Here is a 17,311-nt window from a genome sequence, read left to right as displayed (position 1 = left end):
TTCTGCAAAGGGAAGAACGAAATTTGCACAAACACCATCGGCCTGTACCAATGTGACTGTGAAGATGGCTATGACCGAATCAATAGCAGCTGTGTGGGTAAGGAAGAAATTCCTGTTCAATCCAACAAACATGTATTTCACAAAATCCTATTTAACTAGAACAGCACGCGGTGGAGAGCATACTTCTACTAGACTGAACAGTTTAGGTTTTGTATCCCACTGATAGGCCGGATCTGGATTCGGATCTGAACTAAAATCTAATCTGCTTCTTCTTGCCACCTAATCAACTCATCCACCGAGTTTTCTCTTCAGTCATCCACAACTTTTTGAAATATTGTGCTCTACATCGTATTTGGCCCAATCACTCAATAGTGAAGAATCACTTGTATATTTTAAAATTCTCGTATCTGGATCTGCATTCAGATCTTCACCAAAATTGAATAGTTTCGCCCTTGTCACACACACAACGAGTGTAAAACGTTTTGTCTGAATCCGTCAGTAACTTTTAGAGATATCATGGTATATAGCGGTTTTAGCCCAATCTCTCAATGGCAAAGAATCACTTAAAAAAATTATTGGATCCATATCCGGATCCGGATCTTCACCAAAATCTAATAATTTCGTCCATGTCACATACCCAACCTCTCTTCGAAATTTCGTCCCAATCCGTGGACAACCTTTTGAGATACCTGTTCACAAACAAATCCTGTTTTTGAGATATCTTGTTCAAGACTTAAACTTAAGATACTGCTCTTGAAAACTGCCGTTTTGTGGTTTTTATCATTACCGATTACAGGAGAGATTACCTGAGCAGTGATAGTTCAGATTAAATCTATTATTATTAACTAGGGCATGCCCGTACTATATATATGCCCGTACTATATATCTATCTAAAATTATATCCCCCCCCTCTATAGATAAGCAAGTCATAATTTTGTGTTTAATTTACAGAAATCGCAGCTTTAACGACAACTTCAACGACTCCTGGAATTTCCTCGACAAGCGTCTTTGTGTTGTCAACCTCTGCAGGTATTGCTGTGCTTTTGTAGCAGATTTAGAACATTGGTGAAAAAAAATAGGATTTCCTTTTTTTAAACTTAAATGTTTTTTTCAGTAAAATTAACAAGATTTGTATTCTCCATTGCTATTATATTTCACCTCATCAATTTTATCTGCTCAATGCAAAATAAATTTGTTATACTGGAGAAACCAAGCCGTTATGTTTCAAAAGAAGATTGAAAAAACAACCAAAATACAATCAATTGCATATTTGATCTGAAAAATGTGAAATTGTTGGTCTTGCAAACTTCGCAGACACATACCGTGTAAAATGAACGCACCTCGTCTGCACTCCCTCATCACCTTCCCTCTATTATACTCATCGTTTTTACCCTTCATCATTATTATTTTACCCCCCCCCCCCCCCCCCCCCACTCCTTACTCTTCATGTCTGTGTTCTTCACCCCTCTATAATTTCATTATTCTCCCCCATTTCACACTATTTTCACTGGGAAGGCAGATCAAAACAGCAAGAGCAATGGACCTCACTCCAAACCCAGCGAACAGACAAAATTAAATGCAACTGCAAAATCTCCTGCTTAGTGCACAAAAAATGCCCTGTTAAGCAAGGCAAGGCACGGCTATCCGCAAATCCACCCACCCGGGCCCCCACCCCTCCTATATATGGCATGCAGTGAAGCTGTTAAGGTCACCAGTGTGGCCCAACAAGTTTCCTGTCCTCTCCATGCAGTTCCCGTGGACAGCCAAGCCTACACCTCCTCCTTTGTGTCAATATTTAGGCAGTGGTACCACTCCTGTGTATATATTGCAGCTCCGACTGTTAAATGTGTGCAGTGGACGCAGGATTCTGTGCTACAATTGATTTATTTGTGTTTCAGTATCTGCTAATATTCATACAATGAACATTCTGCTCCATCTGGTGTGAAACCGTGGTGGCTCCTTGTCATTGGTATTTACTGTGCAGCTGCAAAATTCTGCATCTATACCACAGCCGGCTGTTGAACCACCTCTTTGAATGTAAAACAGAAATCTATGCCAGATACGTGATGTGCAGATCAGTCAAGCAGGTGGTGTTCACAGAGTAGGTGGTAATGACAGGGAAATAACAGGACAGAATGGAATAGCCGCACCACAGCGATGAAACAGAAGATGGTCTACAAGATGATGAGGCCCAGCAAGCTGTCACAACTAGCGGCACATACAGTCACGTGAAAAGGTAAGTACACCCCATGTAAAGTTTTGACTTTTTCAACATATTTCAACATACAGCTATTTGATCTTCATTTCAACAATATTGATAGATAAAGGTGATATAATATAACAAATATCATGAAACATTTACATTTTGTAGTCCATTGTATAATTTAAATAAACATAAATGCAAATTTCGCATGTGGAAAAAGTAAGTACACCCCTACATTTATCACTACTTCAAATACATAAAATTAGAATCAGGTGCACCAGCTCAGGTGCAAATGATTAGAACATCATTAGAGAGGATCTTGGAGGAACCTGTCTTATTTAAACCTCAGACATTTAGTTTGGTTTGCTCTTTGTTGTTGAAGTGTGCGGCGTCACCATGCCTAGATCAAAAGAGCTCTCTGAGGCCTTCAGAAAGAAGGTTATAAATGCCTACGAGTCTGGGAAGGGATTTAAAAGGATCTCCAAACAATTTGAAATCAATCATTCGACTGTCGGGAAGATCATCTACAAGTGGAGAAGATTCCAAACAACAGCCAACTTGTTCAGGCCAGGCCGCCCCAGCAAGTTCAGCCCAAGAGCAGACCGCAAGATGCTGAAAGAACTCTCTAAGAACCCCAGAATGTCATCACGGGACCTCCAGGTAGCTCTTGCCACTGTTGATGTCAAAGTGCACGAGTATATCATGAGAAAGAGGCTGCACAAATTTGATCTACATGGGAGGTGTGCCAGGAGGAAACCGTTGCTGTCCAGAAATAACATCAGGGCAAGACTAAAGTTTGCCAATTAACACCAAGGCAAAGACCAGCACTTCTGGAACAATGTGCTCTGGACAGATGAGTCAAAGTTAGAGCTATTTGGCCACAGTACCAGAAGACATGTTTGGCGAAAACCAAAGACCACATTTGACCACAAGAACCTGATACCAACTGTAAAGCATGGTGGTGGAAATATTATGGTTTGGGGCAGCTTTGCTGCATCAGGGCCTGGGCAGCTCACCATCATATAATGCAAGATGAATTCTTCATTGTACCAGAGGGTGCTTGAGGATAATGTGAGGCCATCTGTCGGAAAGTTGAAGCTCAACCGAACGTGGACCTTGCAACATGACAATGACCCTAAACATACCAGTAAATCCACCAAGGAATGGCTGAAAAGAAAGAAATGGAGGGTTCTGGAATGGCCAAGTCAAAGCCCGGATCTAAATCCCATCGAGATGTTGTGGGGGGATTTGAAATGAGCTGTGCATGCAAGAAACCCCTCAAACATCGCACAGCTGAAAGCATTCTGCATGGAGGAGTGGGCAAAAATTTCTCCCAGTCGATGTCAGAGACTGGTAGACAGTTGTAAGAAACGCCTACTTGAGGTTGTTTCCTTCTTGAGGTTTTGCCAAAGGGGGCAAAACCACCTATTGGAGCCAAGGGTGAACTTACTTTTTCCACATGCGAAATTTGCATTTATGTTTATCGAAATTATACAATGGACTACATCATGTAAATATTTCATGATATTTGTTTTATTATATCACCTTTATCTGTCAATATTGTTGAAATGAAGATCAAATAGCTGTATGTTGAAATATGTTGAAAAAGTGAAAACTACATGGGGTGACCTTACTTTTTCACATGACTGTATCTGCTCTGGGCCAGAGACTTCCACTCCTGAGCTATTTCATGCCTCCATTGGTGTGATTCTACACTTATTATTGCCCCTTTGCTGCAACTCCACTCACTCACTCTTCTCCACTCTCTGGCTTTGTACCCACTCACTCGCCAACTGATCTCCACTACATCAGGAAGTACTTCAGTCACTTGTCTATCCTCACAGAGCTTTCTGTTCAACTCTGCAACATGCCCGACATTCCAGTGCAAGTGTGTGCATGCATGGGAATGGATAACCCTTCTGTCATTGTTTTCTGTAATTAAGAATTATCTGCACCTGTTTATTCAATATTTATGACTTGGTGAGTGAGTTTAATAATAATAATACATTTATTTTATATAGCGCTTTTCAAGAAGCCCAAAGTCGCTTTGACAGAGTACAAAAAACAAGTGCAAAAAGACAAAAATCAATAGGTAAATAATCAAAGCAAAAGGAAGGAGAAGGAGAAGAGATAGTCAGGGGTTAAATGCTGTGGGTTAAATGTTGAATGCAGTGTTGAACAGGTGGGTCTTGAGTGATGTTTTGAATGTGGTGAGTGAGGAGGAGTCTCTGATGGTGTGAGGTAGTGAGTTCCAGAGGGTGGGAGCAGCGATGGAGAAGGCCCTGTCCCCCCAGGATCTGAATTTGGTCCGGATGGGGGGGGGGGGGGGGGGTCAGGAGGTTGGTACCAGCAGAGGGGAGGTTGCGGCTGGGAGTGTGTCTTGAGAGGAGGTCAGCCAGGTAGGATGGGGCCAGGTTATGGAGGGCTTTGTGTGTCAAGAGGAGGATTTTGTACTGGATTCTCTGGGGGATGGGGAGCCAGTGAAGCTTGTAAAGGACGGGGGTGATGTGGTCACAGGTCCGGGAATGGGTGAGTAGACAGGCAGCGGAGTTCTGAATGTATTGGTGTTTATTGGTGATTATTGAGGGTGAACCATAGAGGAGGCTGTTGCAGTAGTCCAGACGGGAGGTGATGAAGGCGTGGATGAGGGTTTCTGCAGCCGTGGAGGAGAGGGATGGACGGAGACGGGCGATGATTTTCAGGTGAAAGAAGGCTGTCTTTGTGATGTGTTTAGTGTATTTGTCGAAGGAGAGGGTTTGGTCAAAGATGATGCCAAGATTCCGGATGTGAGGGGAGGTGGATACTGGGAAACCGTCGATGTTGAGGGCAAAGTTATGGGTGGATTTGGTGAGCGTTTTTGGGCCAATGATGATTATTTCAGATTTATCATAGTTAAGTTTGAGGAAGTTGATTTGAAGCCAGGATTTTATTTCAGTGATGCAGTTTGTCAGGATAGAGTGGGTGGCGGTGGAGATGGACTTGGTGGAGATGAAAAGCTGGATGTCATCGGCGAAGCAGTGGAATTGGAGACCATGATGGCGGATTAAGTGACCAAGGGGGGACAGGTACAGGATGAAGAGGAGGGGGCCAATAACTGAACCTTGGGGGACACCTTGGGGGAGGGGAGCAGTGGGGGTTTTGCAGTTATTGATGGAGATGAACTGGCGTCTGTCAGAGAGGTATGATTTGATCCAAGAGAGGGCAGTGCCAGTAATGTTAAAGGTGGTTTCAAGTCGGGTGAGGAGGATGGTGTGATTGATGGTGTCAAAGGCGGCGCTGAGGTCGAGGAGGATGAGAATGTTTAGGTTGCCAGCGTCAGAGGAGAGGAGAAGGTCGTTGGTGATTTTGAGGAGAGCAGTTTCAGTGCTGTGGTTGGAGCGGAATCCGGATTGGAATGTTTCATACAGGTTATTGGCAGAGAGGTGATGTTTGAGTTGAGTGGCTACAGCGCATTCCAAAACTTTTGACAGAAAGGGTAGGTTGGAGGTGGGTCTGAAGTTATTTAGGGTGTCAGGGTTGAGTCCAGGTTTTTTCAGAATGGGGGTAACAGCAGCAATTTTGAGGGATGGTGGGACGATGCCTTTAGACAGGGAGGAGTTTATTGTTGCAGTGATAAGTGGAGAGAGAGCAGGAAAGGAGGCCTTGCCAAAGCTGGAGGGGATGGGGTCAAGAGTGCAGGTGGCAGTTTTCATTCCTATGAGGAGTTCAGAGAGGTCAGTTGGGGAGACTGGGGAGAATTGAGACAGCGGTTGGCAGGATAAGGGGGGGCAGGTGGTTTGAGGGGGAGCGGGTGCGGTGGTGGTTAAGCTGTTGTAGATGTTGTCAATTTTGCATTGGAAGAATGAAAGGAAGGAGATGCAGTTGTCTACTGTGAATGACTGGGTGGTGGTGTCCAGGGGGCTGAGGAGTATGTTTATTGTAGAGAAGAGTGCTTTTGGATATTTAGGATGGAAGTAATGCTCCGAGTGAGTTTGCTCCTTGTACATTTGAGCTGCAATTTGGAATTTGTCAATAGTGCATATAATTGATCGCCTACTCTTCATAAAGGACACAGTGGGGTCTTTAACGTTCACCAACTAATGCAAGCAGACGGAAAACCAAATGTATCATTCATTTGAGGGATGTTGCACACAATGATGCCTCACCCTGCCTGTGAAACACCAGGACGAGAGTTTATAGCTAGACCAAGATTTCTCCCTCCTCTCAAAATACAGTATTCCAAACAGAAGTACAACGGGACAAAATGTAAGCATTCAGTTTTAAAACATTCAATTTCAAAAATATCCTTCACAAAGTCTAATGATTTATTTGTGCTGTTGAACCACCAGGAGAAACTACAATCTCTGCACCTGATACAACACCTCAACTCGGGTCAAGTGCAACAACTCACATCGCATCTACAACCTCTACAGCCACAGCTAAAACAAGCTCTGCATCTGCATCAACAGCAGGTATTTGAATGAAATGTGTCTTTTTAGCAACAATAAAAAAGAGATTGTATAAAATATTGCATACCATTTTCGAACAGACCAATCCCGACCTCTTGCACATCAGATCAAACTTCCTGATAGAACAACAACAACAACAACAGGCATTTTAAGGCCATTTTCCCCGCTAGAGCGGGGGTTTGCCTTGCGGGCCCCATGACAATCATGGTTCCCTGTTTGAGGCAATGTTTTTATGGCCGGATGCCCTTCCTGACGCCAACCCTTAGTCGCCTCTTACGATGCGCGGGGATACGGTGTACCTATTCTAAACCGGGGTAGACACCGGGATTCTCTCTGTACATTCTCTGTAACTCATTCTTCTGTAATTTAGAATAGGTACACCGTGTCCCTGCACATCATAAGAGGTGACTAAGGGTTGGCGTCAGGAAGGGCATCCGGCCATAAAACATTGCCTCAAACAAGGAACCATGATTGTCATGGGCCCCGCAAGGCTAACCCCCACGCTAGCAGGGGAAAAATGGCCTCAAAACGATCATTCATTCATTCATTCATTCATTCTGTAACTGATATAGCATGCTTACACCTTCAACGAGCATCACATCCAAATTGATGAAAATCGGATTCACAGTTTTCAAATTCTGATTCTGATGTAACATATTTCGTTGCAAAGCATCGGTGACAATATAAGTTACATTTGATCTAACATCTACCCTTTGCTACAGCATCCATGATTCCCAAATCCTCAATTTGAATACACCTTCCACTCTCTGTGATATATAGATCTACTATATAAGAGAGCCGTTGGTCTGTCTGTGTGTGTCTGTCTGTGTGTGTGTCGCCATTTTTCTCAGAGATGGCTGAACGGATCTTCGTCAAACTTTCAGAGGTTCATCAATGAGTGCCTGGGAGTGTTGAAGGCAAAAAAAAAGTTATTTTTTTGAAATTTTTAAACAATCACTCTGTGGTGCCTAAGCCTTTTTGATTAAAAACAAACAAACAAAAAAACCACCTTTAGAGGCCATTTTTCCCCGCAAGCGGGGGTTGGCCTTTGTGATTAATGACAGTTATATACAAGTACACATTCTCATAAATAAATACAAAATAATCAACAGACATTTGAATACAAATGATTAAACAATTCCGGAAGCGGTCGAAGTTGGTGGTAAGGCTTCTTCTTCTTCCTGAACGTCATCATACTTAACTCAGAAGCGTGATGAATGGCACATTCAGCAGCATATATTCAACAAAACGGTAAAATGATGATTTGACATTTGTGATGGATTCTGATTTGGATGTAATTGCTTTTCCATCATATTTGCCCTCATTTGAAATATGTTAATGTTTATTTTTCACTTGAGCAACGCCGGGTACCCCAGCGACAAATGCTTGTATACTTTACTCAGGGTACAAACACAAATACAACTTTGTCTGGGGGGTAACATTGGCTCTGTGGCCCCGGCCTCATGTGGGGGTGTGGGGGACTGGAAGAGAGATGTAAATTCTCTATGTAAATGTGTACTGTCGCCTGGTGATGATGGCAGAATATGAATGAATGAATGATCGTTTTAAGGCCATTTTCCCCGCTAGAGCGGGGGTTAGCCTTGCGGGCCCCATGACAATCATGGTTCCCTGTTTGAGGCAATGTTTTTTTTATGGCCGGATGCCCTTCCTGACGCCAACCCTTGGTCGCCTCTTACGATGCGCAGGGATACGGTGTACCTATTCTAAACTGGGGTATACACCGGGACCATTCATCCCAGCAAGCTGGTACTCAATTTGCCGACCTCGGAAGGATGACAGGCTGAGTCAACCCCCCCAGCGTTAATTCAGCGATTGAACGGGATTCGAACCCAGGATCCTCGGATCCTAAGCCGGCACCCTAACTGCGAAGCCAACACCAGGGATTACAATTTCCTTTTTTTTTACCTGGGCAACACTGAGGTTATCCTCCATCCCTTCCCCTCCTCCTCCAAAACGAAGGAGCCTGTCAAAGCCACTCCCCATCCCCCTCCCCCCCCGCCCCACCCCCCAAAAAGATGTTTTTGTGGTATACCTTTTGTTACGTGGTCCTCCCGGTGACTACCTGGTCTCGGTGACCCCCGGACCGTGAGAGGAACTCCGCCAGAAAGATCTATTATTTATGCTCTTTCGTAGCGCATAAATCTGAATTCCAATCAATAAGAAACCCCACACCAAGGATCCGGAATAATCAATGATATATTCCCCGAGCAATCAACAACCATCCACAATCAGCAATCAATAGTACAAAGATGTAAACTCATCTATAATAACTCTAAGATGGCCATCTTATACATTCCTCACGTGAGCCCCACTCCCGACTCCCTCCATGGTCAATGTCTCTCTCAATGTCTCCGTACTCCGGTAGTTCGATCTCCGCACATGGGCGGCTGAACGGACCCTTCCTGACGTGCTTTCACCGGGCACGTCCCGTACCGGGAACAACGGCTGCAGCGCGCACCTCCTGGCCAAGCAACGTGGGTAAAGTAAAGCAGGCAAAGCAACACGCGGCTTGCCCAGTGCGCGCGGCCCAAGGTGCGACCTGTACGCGGCCTTGTAGATGGTGAGGCGAACTGTGCCAGCTGCTTGGTTCCGTGCACGAACCCACGGCAACTGGACGTGTCAAAGGGTAGTTACAGGTCCCGGTAACCCGGTAATTCCTCTCGCCAGACGGGCTTTTAAACGCCGATTCTGTTACGTTGCTCAATCGATACCGCTCGCGTCCGAGCTCGGCGAGGAAGAAAAAGAATCGTCGCGTCTCCAGGACCTCGTGTCTTTTCTTCTTCCATTTCCGGTCTCCTTTTTCTCAGAAGGGCTCCTGACCCTTTAATCACAACAACCTTTAATCGACTACACATGGATAAGCAAAGCCCTGAATAGTAATTCACATACATTCACATAAATATGTAACACTCCCCCCCTTCAAGAAAAAAAGTTTGAACCCAGCGAAAACTTTCTTTGCCGGCCACTTGGATAAACAAACCAGATAACTCACCCCCCCCCCCCCCCAACTCATCAGTTCCCCCCGGGCACAGTCATCGCTTAAAAATAAAGCAACAAAATTTCACACAATCCCCTAGATTAATTCCCTCTGGACCAAGCGTCAACCCATTCTAATTTCTCTTGAATGACGGTTAAGAGGTGGTGACCCAAAGCCCCCAAATTTAAACCTCTCTATCGCACTTTTTCGGGAGGCCCAGCGGAGTATTCCTTCCATGGACGCCTTAAGGAATGTGGAGTTCACGGTTAGTCTGGGGAGGAAAGTTCATTACATGGACGCCTTTAAGAACGTGGAGTTCACGGTTAGTCCGTGCAGGAAAGTTCACTACCTGGACGCCTTTAAGAACGTGGCGTTCACGGTTAGTCTGTGTATTAGACTCAGCTCGGCGGCTCCCCCGTATATAGTGCTTCAACTTCTCCAGACTCCTAACAGTTACGGTGGGACCACTTGTCCCAGCCGTTACCTGACTGGCGGTCTCCTTCTCGGCCAGTGCTCTGACATTCATTCTTTCGGGAGGTGCCGTAACTCTGGGAGCCTCCATAGTAATATCGGCTGCTGCCAACCCCAAAACTCCTGCCAAGTGGTCCTCTTCTGTAGACCTCTCGACGCCTACGAAATGCCTTCCTTACTGTTATGGTCCGACCCTCCAAATCCTTACCATTCCAATTCTTCTCTGCCTCTCTGGCGTCTCTTGTGCTTGCAAACGTGACAAAGCCGAACCCTCTTGACCGTTGTGTTTCCCTGTCTTTTACCACCCGCACTTCCACCAGCGGCCCATATCTGTTGAAGACAGAGGTCAGAACTTCTTCCTCTGTGTTGAAGTTCAGTCCCCCTACAAATAACTTGGAACTTTTGTCGCCATCCCGAGCTGGTGGGGTGTTATTTTCCCTGCTGTGCTCTTTACCAACCCTCGGGTTACCATAAATTTGCCCCCCGGCCAAATAATTTCCGATAATCACAGATACTCCCTCTACAGGAAGCGTGGCTTGTAAACCGACGGTGACCGGTCCTGACACCAAATCGGATTCCAAATGGATGACATGAAGTGGGGCACTAACACAGCCACCGATCCCTTGTAACCGAACACTATCACCAGTTGCGGCACTCTTTGACAATGGCAAAATGCCTTCAAGCATTAAGGATTGATGGGCTCCTGTGTCCCTCAAAACCCTAACCGGTCTTGGGTTAGTCAAGTCTCCCTTGAGTGAGACCAACCCCTCATAAATAAATGGTTGGTAACTCTTCTGTGGGCGATTTCTTACGTTTGCCATCGCATTCGGAGTTGTACCAGTCGGACTCCGCTCTGGGTCTTCCCTTTTCATGAGGTAACAACTGGACATCAAGTGTCCAGGTTTCTTGCAAAAAGCGCAAGTAGGCCCGGAGGAAAAACTCGTGGTCTGCCTCGGGCCCCCCGAAAAATAAGTTTGTCTTGGGCCCGCAGCCCTCTGATTTCGAACAGGTGGGGTATCCGCGTTGCCCCCATAATCCTCTCGAGGCCGCCGCCATGTATTGTCGTTCTCCGCACCTGCTGTTCCCCACCTCCCCTGCGGAGATCTAGGCGAGGAGTTAGGTTCGTGGACCCCTATCCGGTGTGTTAAGGCATAATCATCTGCCAGGGTGGCTGCGTCCCACAACTTCGGTACTTTATTTTCCTGCAGGTACACTTTGATGTCCTCGTGGACACACTGTTGAAATTCCTCCACCAGCATCAGGTCAAGCAATGCTTCGAAGTCGTTCCCGACTCCTTTTGACTCACACCACCGATCAAACATATTTTCTTTCACTCTGGCAAACTCCACATGGGTCTCACTATCCCTCTTCCTGGCATTCCTGAATTTTTGCCGGTAAGCTTCCGGAACCAACTCAGAGGCTTTGAGGATGTGCTTCTTCAATACCTCATAATCTGCACATTGGTCCATTGGTAGCGCCGAATAAATCTCTTGAGCTTTTCCCACCAGCACACTTTGTACTAGTATGGTCCAGGCCTCCTCCGGCCAGTTTAACTGTCGAGCCACTTTCTCAAAGTGCGGAAAAAATTTAGCGACTTCCTTTTCACTGAAGGGTGGAACCAGCCTCACATGTCTGCCCACATCCCAGGTGTTCTGGCTAGGTGTCGACCCCGTCAGCAAGGGTGGTCCCTCTCCCCGTTCTCTCATTAACTCCATCTCCTTGAATTTAATTTCTTGCTGAAGCTCCATGTCACGTTCGTTTAATTCCCTTTCCGCTTTTCTCTCCTCTGCTTCGAGGTCCCTTGCAGCTCTCCTCTCCTCTGCTTTTCTTCCTTCTAACCTTTCCTGGAGTTCTCGTTCCACTCTCCTTTCCTCTGCTTGTTTCTCTTCTCTCCTCTCTTCTGCTTTCCTTTCTTCTTCTGCTCTTTCCTTTTCTGCTTTCCTTTCTTCTTCTGCTCTTTCCTTTTCTGCTTTCCTTTCTTCTTCTGCTAACCTTTCCTGGAGTTCTCGTTCCACTCTCCTTTCCTCTGCTTGTTTCTCTTCTCTCCTCTCTTCTGCTTTCCTTTCTTCTTCTGCTCTTTCCTTCTCTGCTTTCCTTTCTTCTTCTTTGATCCGTTCCTGGCTCCGTAATTGCAACTCCAGTTTCCGGAGCTCAACGTCTTCTGGTTCTTCGGGTAGCCACTGCCAGGCTAACTCGTCCCATGTTCCTAATCCCACCATAGACTGTATCACCGTGGTCTGCAACTCTGCCTTCCTCAAATTAGTTCAGACCTCCAAGTTAAAATGTTTGGCCATTTTCAAGAGGTCCGACTTTAGTAACGCTCGGAACTGTGCCTCACTCGGGGTTACCGCAAAGTTCTGTGCCACAAACGCCATGGTGCCTATCGTTAACACCTGTTAACCTTCACCCAAGACTTTACCCCAATTTCCCCAAAAATTTACCAATTAATACTTAATTAATAAATTTTAATTAATAAAAATATTATTTTATTATTTTATACAATTTTAGATCCCGGACGTAGACCCAATTGCGAATCCGCAAATCGTAATTTGGACGAGCCCCCAATTCTTTTACGTGGTCCTCCCGGTGACTACCTGGTCTCGGTGACCCCCGGACCGTGAGAGGAACTCCGCCAGAAAGATCTATTATTTATGCTCTTTCGTAGCGCATAAATCTGAATTCCAATCAATAAGAAACCCCACACCAAGGATCCGGAATAATCAATGATATATTCCCCGAGCAATCAACAACCATCCACAATCAGCAATCAATAGTACAAAGATGTAAACTCATCTATAATAACTCTAAGATGGCCATCTTATACATTCCTCACGTGAGCCCCACTCCCGACTCCCTCCATGGTCAATGTCTCTCTCAATGTCTCCGTACTCCGGTAGTTCGATCTCCGCACGTGGGCGGTTGAACGGACCCTTCCTGACGTGCTTTCACCGGGCACGTCCCGTACCGGGAACAACGGCTGCAGCGCGCACCTCCTGGCCAAGCAACGCGGGTAAAGTAAAGCAGGAAAAGCAACACGCGGCTTGCCCAGTGCGCGCGGCCCAAGGTGCGACCCGTACGCGGCCTTGGTAGACGGTGAGGCGAACTGTGCCAGCTGCTTGGTTCCGTGCACGAACCCACGGCGACTGGACGTGTCAAAGGGTAGTTACACGTCCCGGTAACTCCTCTCGCCAGACGGGCTTTTAAACGCCGATTCTGTTACGTTGCTCAATCGATACCGCTCGCGTCCGAGCTCGGCGAGGAAGAAAAAGAATCGTCGCGTCTCCAGGACCTCGTGTCTTTTCTTCTTCCGTTTCCGGTCTCCTTTTTCTCAGAAGGGCTCCTGACCCTTTAATCACAACAACCTTTAATCGACTACACATGGATAAGCAAAGCCCTGAATAGTAATTCACATACATTCACATAAATATGCAACACTTTCCCTTCGCTCTCCCCTCACCCCTCCCTCTCCTACCTCCCTCCATCATCCCTCCCTCCCCCCAGGCAATGCCGGTACTCATGCTAGTACCCCACATTACAAAGCTTTGTTTTTCTTGGCACATCACCTGCAAATGCTGCTACCTGTACCATCACCTGCAAATGCTGTTAATGATTGATTGTAAATTATCAAAAATAACCAAAACCTTCATCTTTGCTATCAAGGAAAGCATTAAGTAAAGTGATGTTGAAAGGTATTTGCTTCATATTTTTAATTAGAAACATCCTGTGATCCAAAGATTTGCTTTGAGCTGGATATATAGTCACGTGAAAAAGTAAGTACACCCCATGTAAAGTATTGACTTTTTCAACATATTTCAACATACAGCTATTTGATCTTCATTTCAACAATATTGACAGATAAAGGTGATATAATATAACAAATATCATGAAACATTTACATTTTGTAGTCCATTGTATAATTTAAATAAACATAAATGCAAATTTCGCATGTGGAAAAAGTAAGTACACCCTTGGCTCTAATACATGGTATTGTCCCCTTTGGTAGAAACAACCTCAAGTAGGCGTTTCTTATAACTGTCTACCAGTCTCTGACATCGACTGGGAGAAATTTTTGCCCACTCCTCCATGCAGAATTCTTTCAGCTGTGCGATGTTTGAGGGGTTTCTTGCATGCACAGCTCGTTTCAAATCCTCCCACAACATCTCGATGGGATTTAGATCCGGGCTTTGACTTGGCCATTCCAGAACCCTCCATTTCTTTCTTTTCAGCCATTCCTTGGTCGATTTACTGGTATGTTTAGGGTCATTGTCATGTTGCAAGGTCCACCTTCGGTTGAGCTTCAACTTTCCGACAGATGGCCTCACATTATCCTCAAGCACCCTCTGGTACAATGAAGAATTCATTGTGGATTCTATGATGGTGAGCTGCCCAGGCCCTGATACAGCAAAGCTGCCCCAAACCATAATATTTCCACCACCATGCTTTATAGTTGGTATCAGGTTATTGTGGTCAAATGCTGTCTTTGGTTTTCGCCAAACATGTCTTCTGGTACTGTGGCCAAATAGCTCTACCTTTGACTCATCTGTCCAGAGCACATTGTTCCAGAAGTGCTGGTCTTTGCCGAGGTGTTCATTGGCAAACTTTAGTCTTGCCCTGATGTTCTTTCTGGACAGCAAAGGTTTCCTCCTGGCACACCTCCCATGTAGATCAAATTTGTGCAGCCTCTTTCTAACGGTAGACTCGTGCACTTTGACATCAACAGTGGCAAGAGCTACCTGGAGGTCCAGTGATGACATTCTGGGGTTCTTAGAGACTTCTTTCAGCATCTTGCGGTCTGCTCTTGGGCTGAACTTGCTGGGTCGGCCTGGCCTGAACAAGTTGGCAGTTGTTTGGAATCTTCTCCACTTGTAGATGATCTTCCGGACAGTCGAATGATTGATTTCAAATTGTTTGAAGATCTTTTTAAATCCCTTCCCAGACTCGTAGGCATCTATAACCTTCTTTCTGAAGGCCTCAGAGAGCTCTTTTGATCTCGGCATGGTGACGCTGCACACTTTTTTTTTTTTCTTTTTTTTTTGTATACCAGATCGAGGCTCGTGAAAGAGCGAACATTAATCACACAGAAAGACAAACCGACACATAAAACATATAACATCGGGAGCGGTAGACAAGATGGGGAGAGAGGGGGAAGGACACAAACACAACATTTGAGAGCAGGGACCGAGAGACATGGAGACATCGAGAGATCTGATAGAGGGCGAGGGCTTTGGGGGGGGGGGCATGGGAAGGGGGCGGTGGGAGAGGTATAAAACATATGGACACTGCCAGGACTTCCAGGAAAGAAGTTGGAATTTCAAGCAAGGTGGATCTGGGGTGAATTAGCGGGGGTAGAAAAGATCAAGGTTTTGGATGGGGGAAGATAAGAGATGGTGGTGAACAGCTGTTTTAAAGACCTGGAGGGAGGAGTGGGATTGAAGGGAGTGAGGGAGTTTGTTCCAGAGGCGGGAGAAAAGAGGAATGAAAGAGTGAAGGTGAGCAGAGAGCCGAGATTTCGGCAGTTTAACCATCAGAGGGTTGCTGGCAGATCTTGTGCGACCTGTAGGAATATTTGGGGGACAGAGCACAGAGAGAGCTGGGGGTGCAAGGCCGGAGAGGAGTCGGTAGAAGACAGAAAGACGACCTACCTGCCTGCGGTGAGTGAGTGAAAGGCCCTCAGAGATAGCTTCATCGCGGGAGATTCCAATAATTCTGAAAGCTTTGGTTCAACAACAAAGAGCAAACCAAACTAAATGTCTGAGGTTTAAATAAGGCAGGTTCCTCCAAGATCCTCTCTCACGATGTTCTAATCATTTGCACCTGAGCTGGCACCTGATTCTAATTTTAGGTATTTGAAGTAGTGATAAATGTAGGGGTGTACTTGCTTTTTCCACATGCGAAATTTGCATTTGTGTTTATTTAAATTATACAATGGACTACAAAATGTAAATGTTTCATGATATGTGTTATATTATATCATCTTTATTTATCAATATTGTTGAAATGAAGATCAAATAGCTGTATGTTGAAATATGTTGAAAAAGTCAAAACTTTACATGGGGTGTACTTACTTTTTCATGTGACTGTATGTTTCCAGTTTTAAAATAGAATAAATTTTCTGCACTAGTATTATTTAAATAAATGTAAATTTTACAGTGATCAAAGGCTAAAAGAGAAGCTTGTACATAAATGATCACGTGCAGAGAATGCGAGGAAAGAACGAGAAAGTATCTGAAAATACAAACCCGTCCACATACACCTTGTACTTCAACTAAACTTGAGGAAAACAACAGTTAAAATAGGAATTTTTTTATAAATTAGCTTTTGCCACATTCTCGTCATAAAGTTTTGTTGAAAATTTGATGACAAAAGCTCAAATGATAAACAAGAAAGTATGTCAAAAAATGCAAGTGGACAAAATAAAGAAATACAGATGCGATTACAAAACCCGTCCGCCTCATGCTGATGCGCGACAGATGGGCTCGGATGTCTGTTTTATTTATCGTGCCTTTGCCATTTGACATTTTTTGAAACCAACTATTAATTAGTCTTCTCCATATTCTCGTAATAAAGGATTGTTGAAAATATGATGACAAAAGCTCAATTGGTATAAAAGGTTATGGCATGGACACACACACACACACACACACACACACACACACACACACACACACACACACACACACACACACACACACACACACACACACACACACACACACACACACACACATCCATCCATCTTCTGCTGCGTGGGGGGATTGTCTAAATACTTGACAATGGACAAATATTCCAACATTTTTCAGCAACTTGGGGAATCTATACCTTGTTGCATCAAGACTGTGATTGAAGGCAAACTGTGTCTCTCGTGATCCTCGAATGCTTCCCCAAAATCAACTGCTTTTCAATTTCCATTTTCAGAGAGTTGTAATATGGAGAAGTGTCAAGAGAATTGCACAGCGATGAACTTCTGCAAGAATGGTGGAAACTGCTCATGCGATGCTACCTGCATCATCACCTGCAGTTGTGGTTCAGCCTACAAGGGCAGCAAATGTGAACTCGGAGAAGATACTTTTCCTGCTGTGGCCAGTCCAGGTAAAGTTATCGGCTTGGATCGCGGTCGGGGTTCCTCCTTTCCAATGACTTTATTGATATGCAATATGAAGGTATGCATAAGGCAAATATACTTCAAACATA

At 45.0% G+C, this 17,311-nt stretch overlaps 1 protein-coding gene across 1 annotated transcript in view; it reads left to right on the top strand.

The window, feature by feature from the left end:
• LOC137425815 (uncharacterized) overlaps positions 1–17,311 on the top strand; it is a 1,363,480-nt gene that overhangs the window by 594,990 nt on the left and 751,179 nt on the right. The window contains exons 74-76 of the mRNA XM_078775194.1: positions 952–1,029; positions 6,532–6,654; positions 17,036–17,209. Of these exons, the coding sequence (XP_078631320.1) occupies positions 952–1,029; positions 6,532–6,654; positions 17,036–17,209 (375 nt within the window). The remainder of the gene's footprint in view (positions 1–951; positions 1,030–6,531; positions 6,655–17,035; positions 17,210–17,311) is intronic.

The sequence above is a fragment of the Myxine glutinosa genome, chromosome 4, assembly GCF_964187855.1.
Source record: "Myxine glutinosa chromosome 4, kmMyxGlut1.1, whole genome shotgun sequence".
Classification (NCBI taxonomy): Eukaryota; Metazoa; Chordata; class Myxini; order Myxiniformes; family Myxinidae; genus Myxine; species Myxine glutinosa.
Note: the sequence above shows the minus strand (reverse complement) of the source record. Positions and strands in the feature narration are given on the sequence as shown.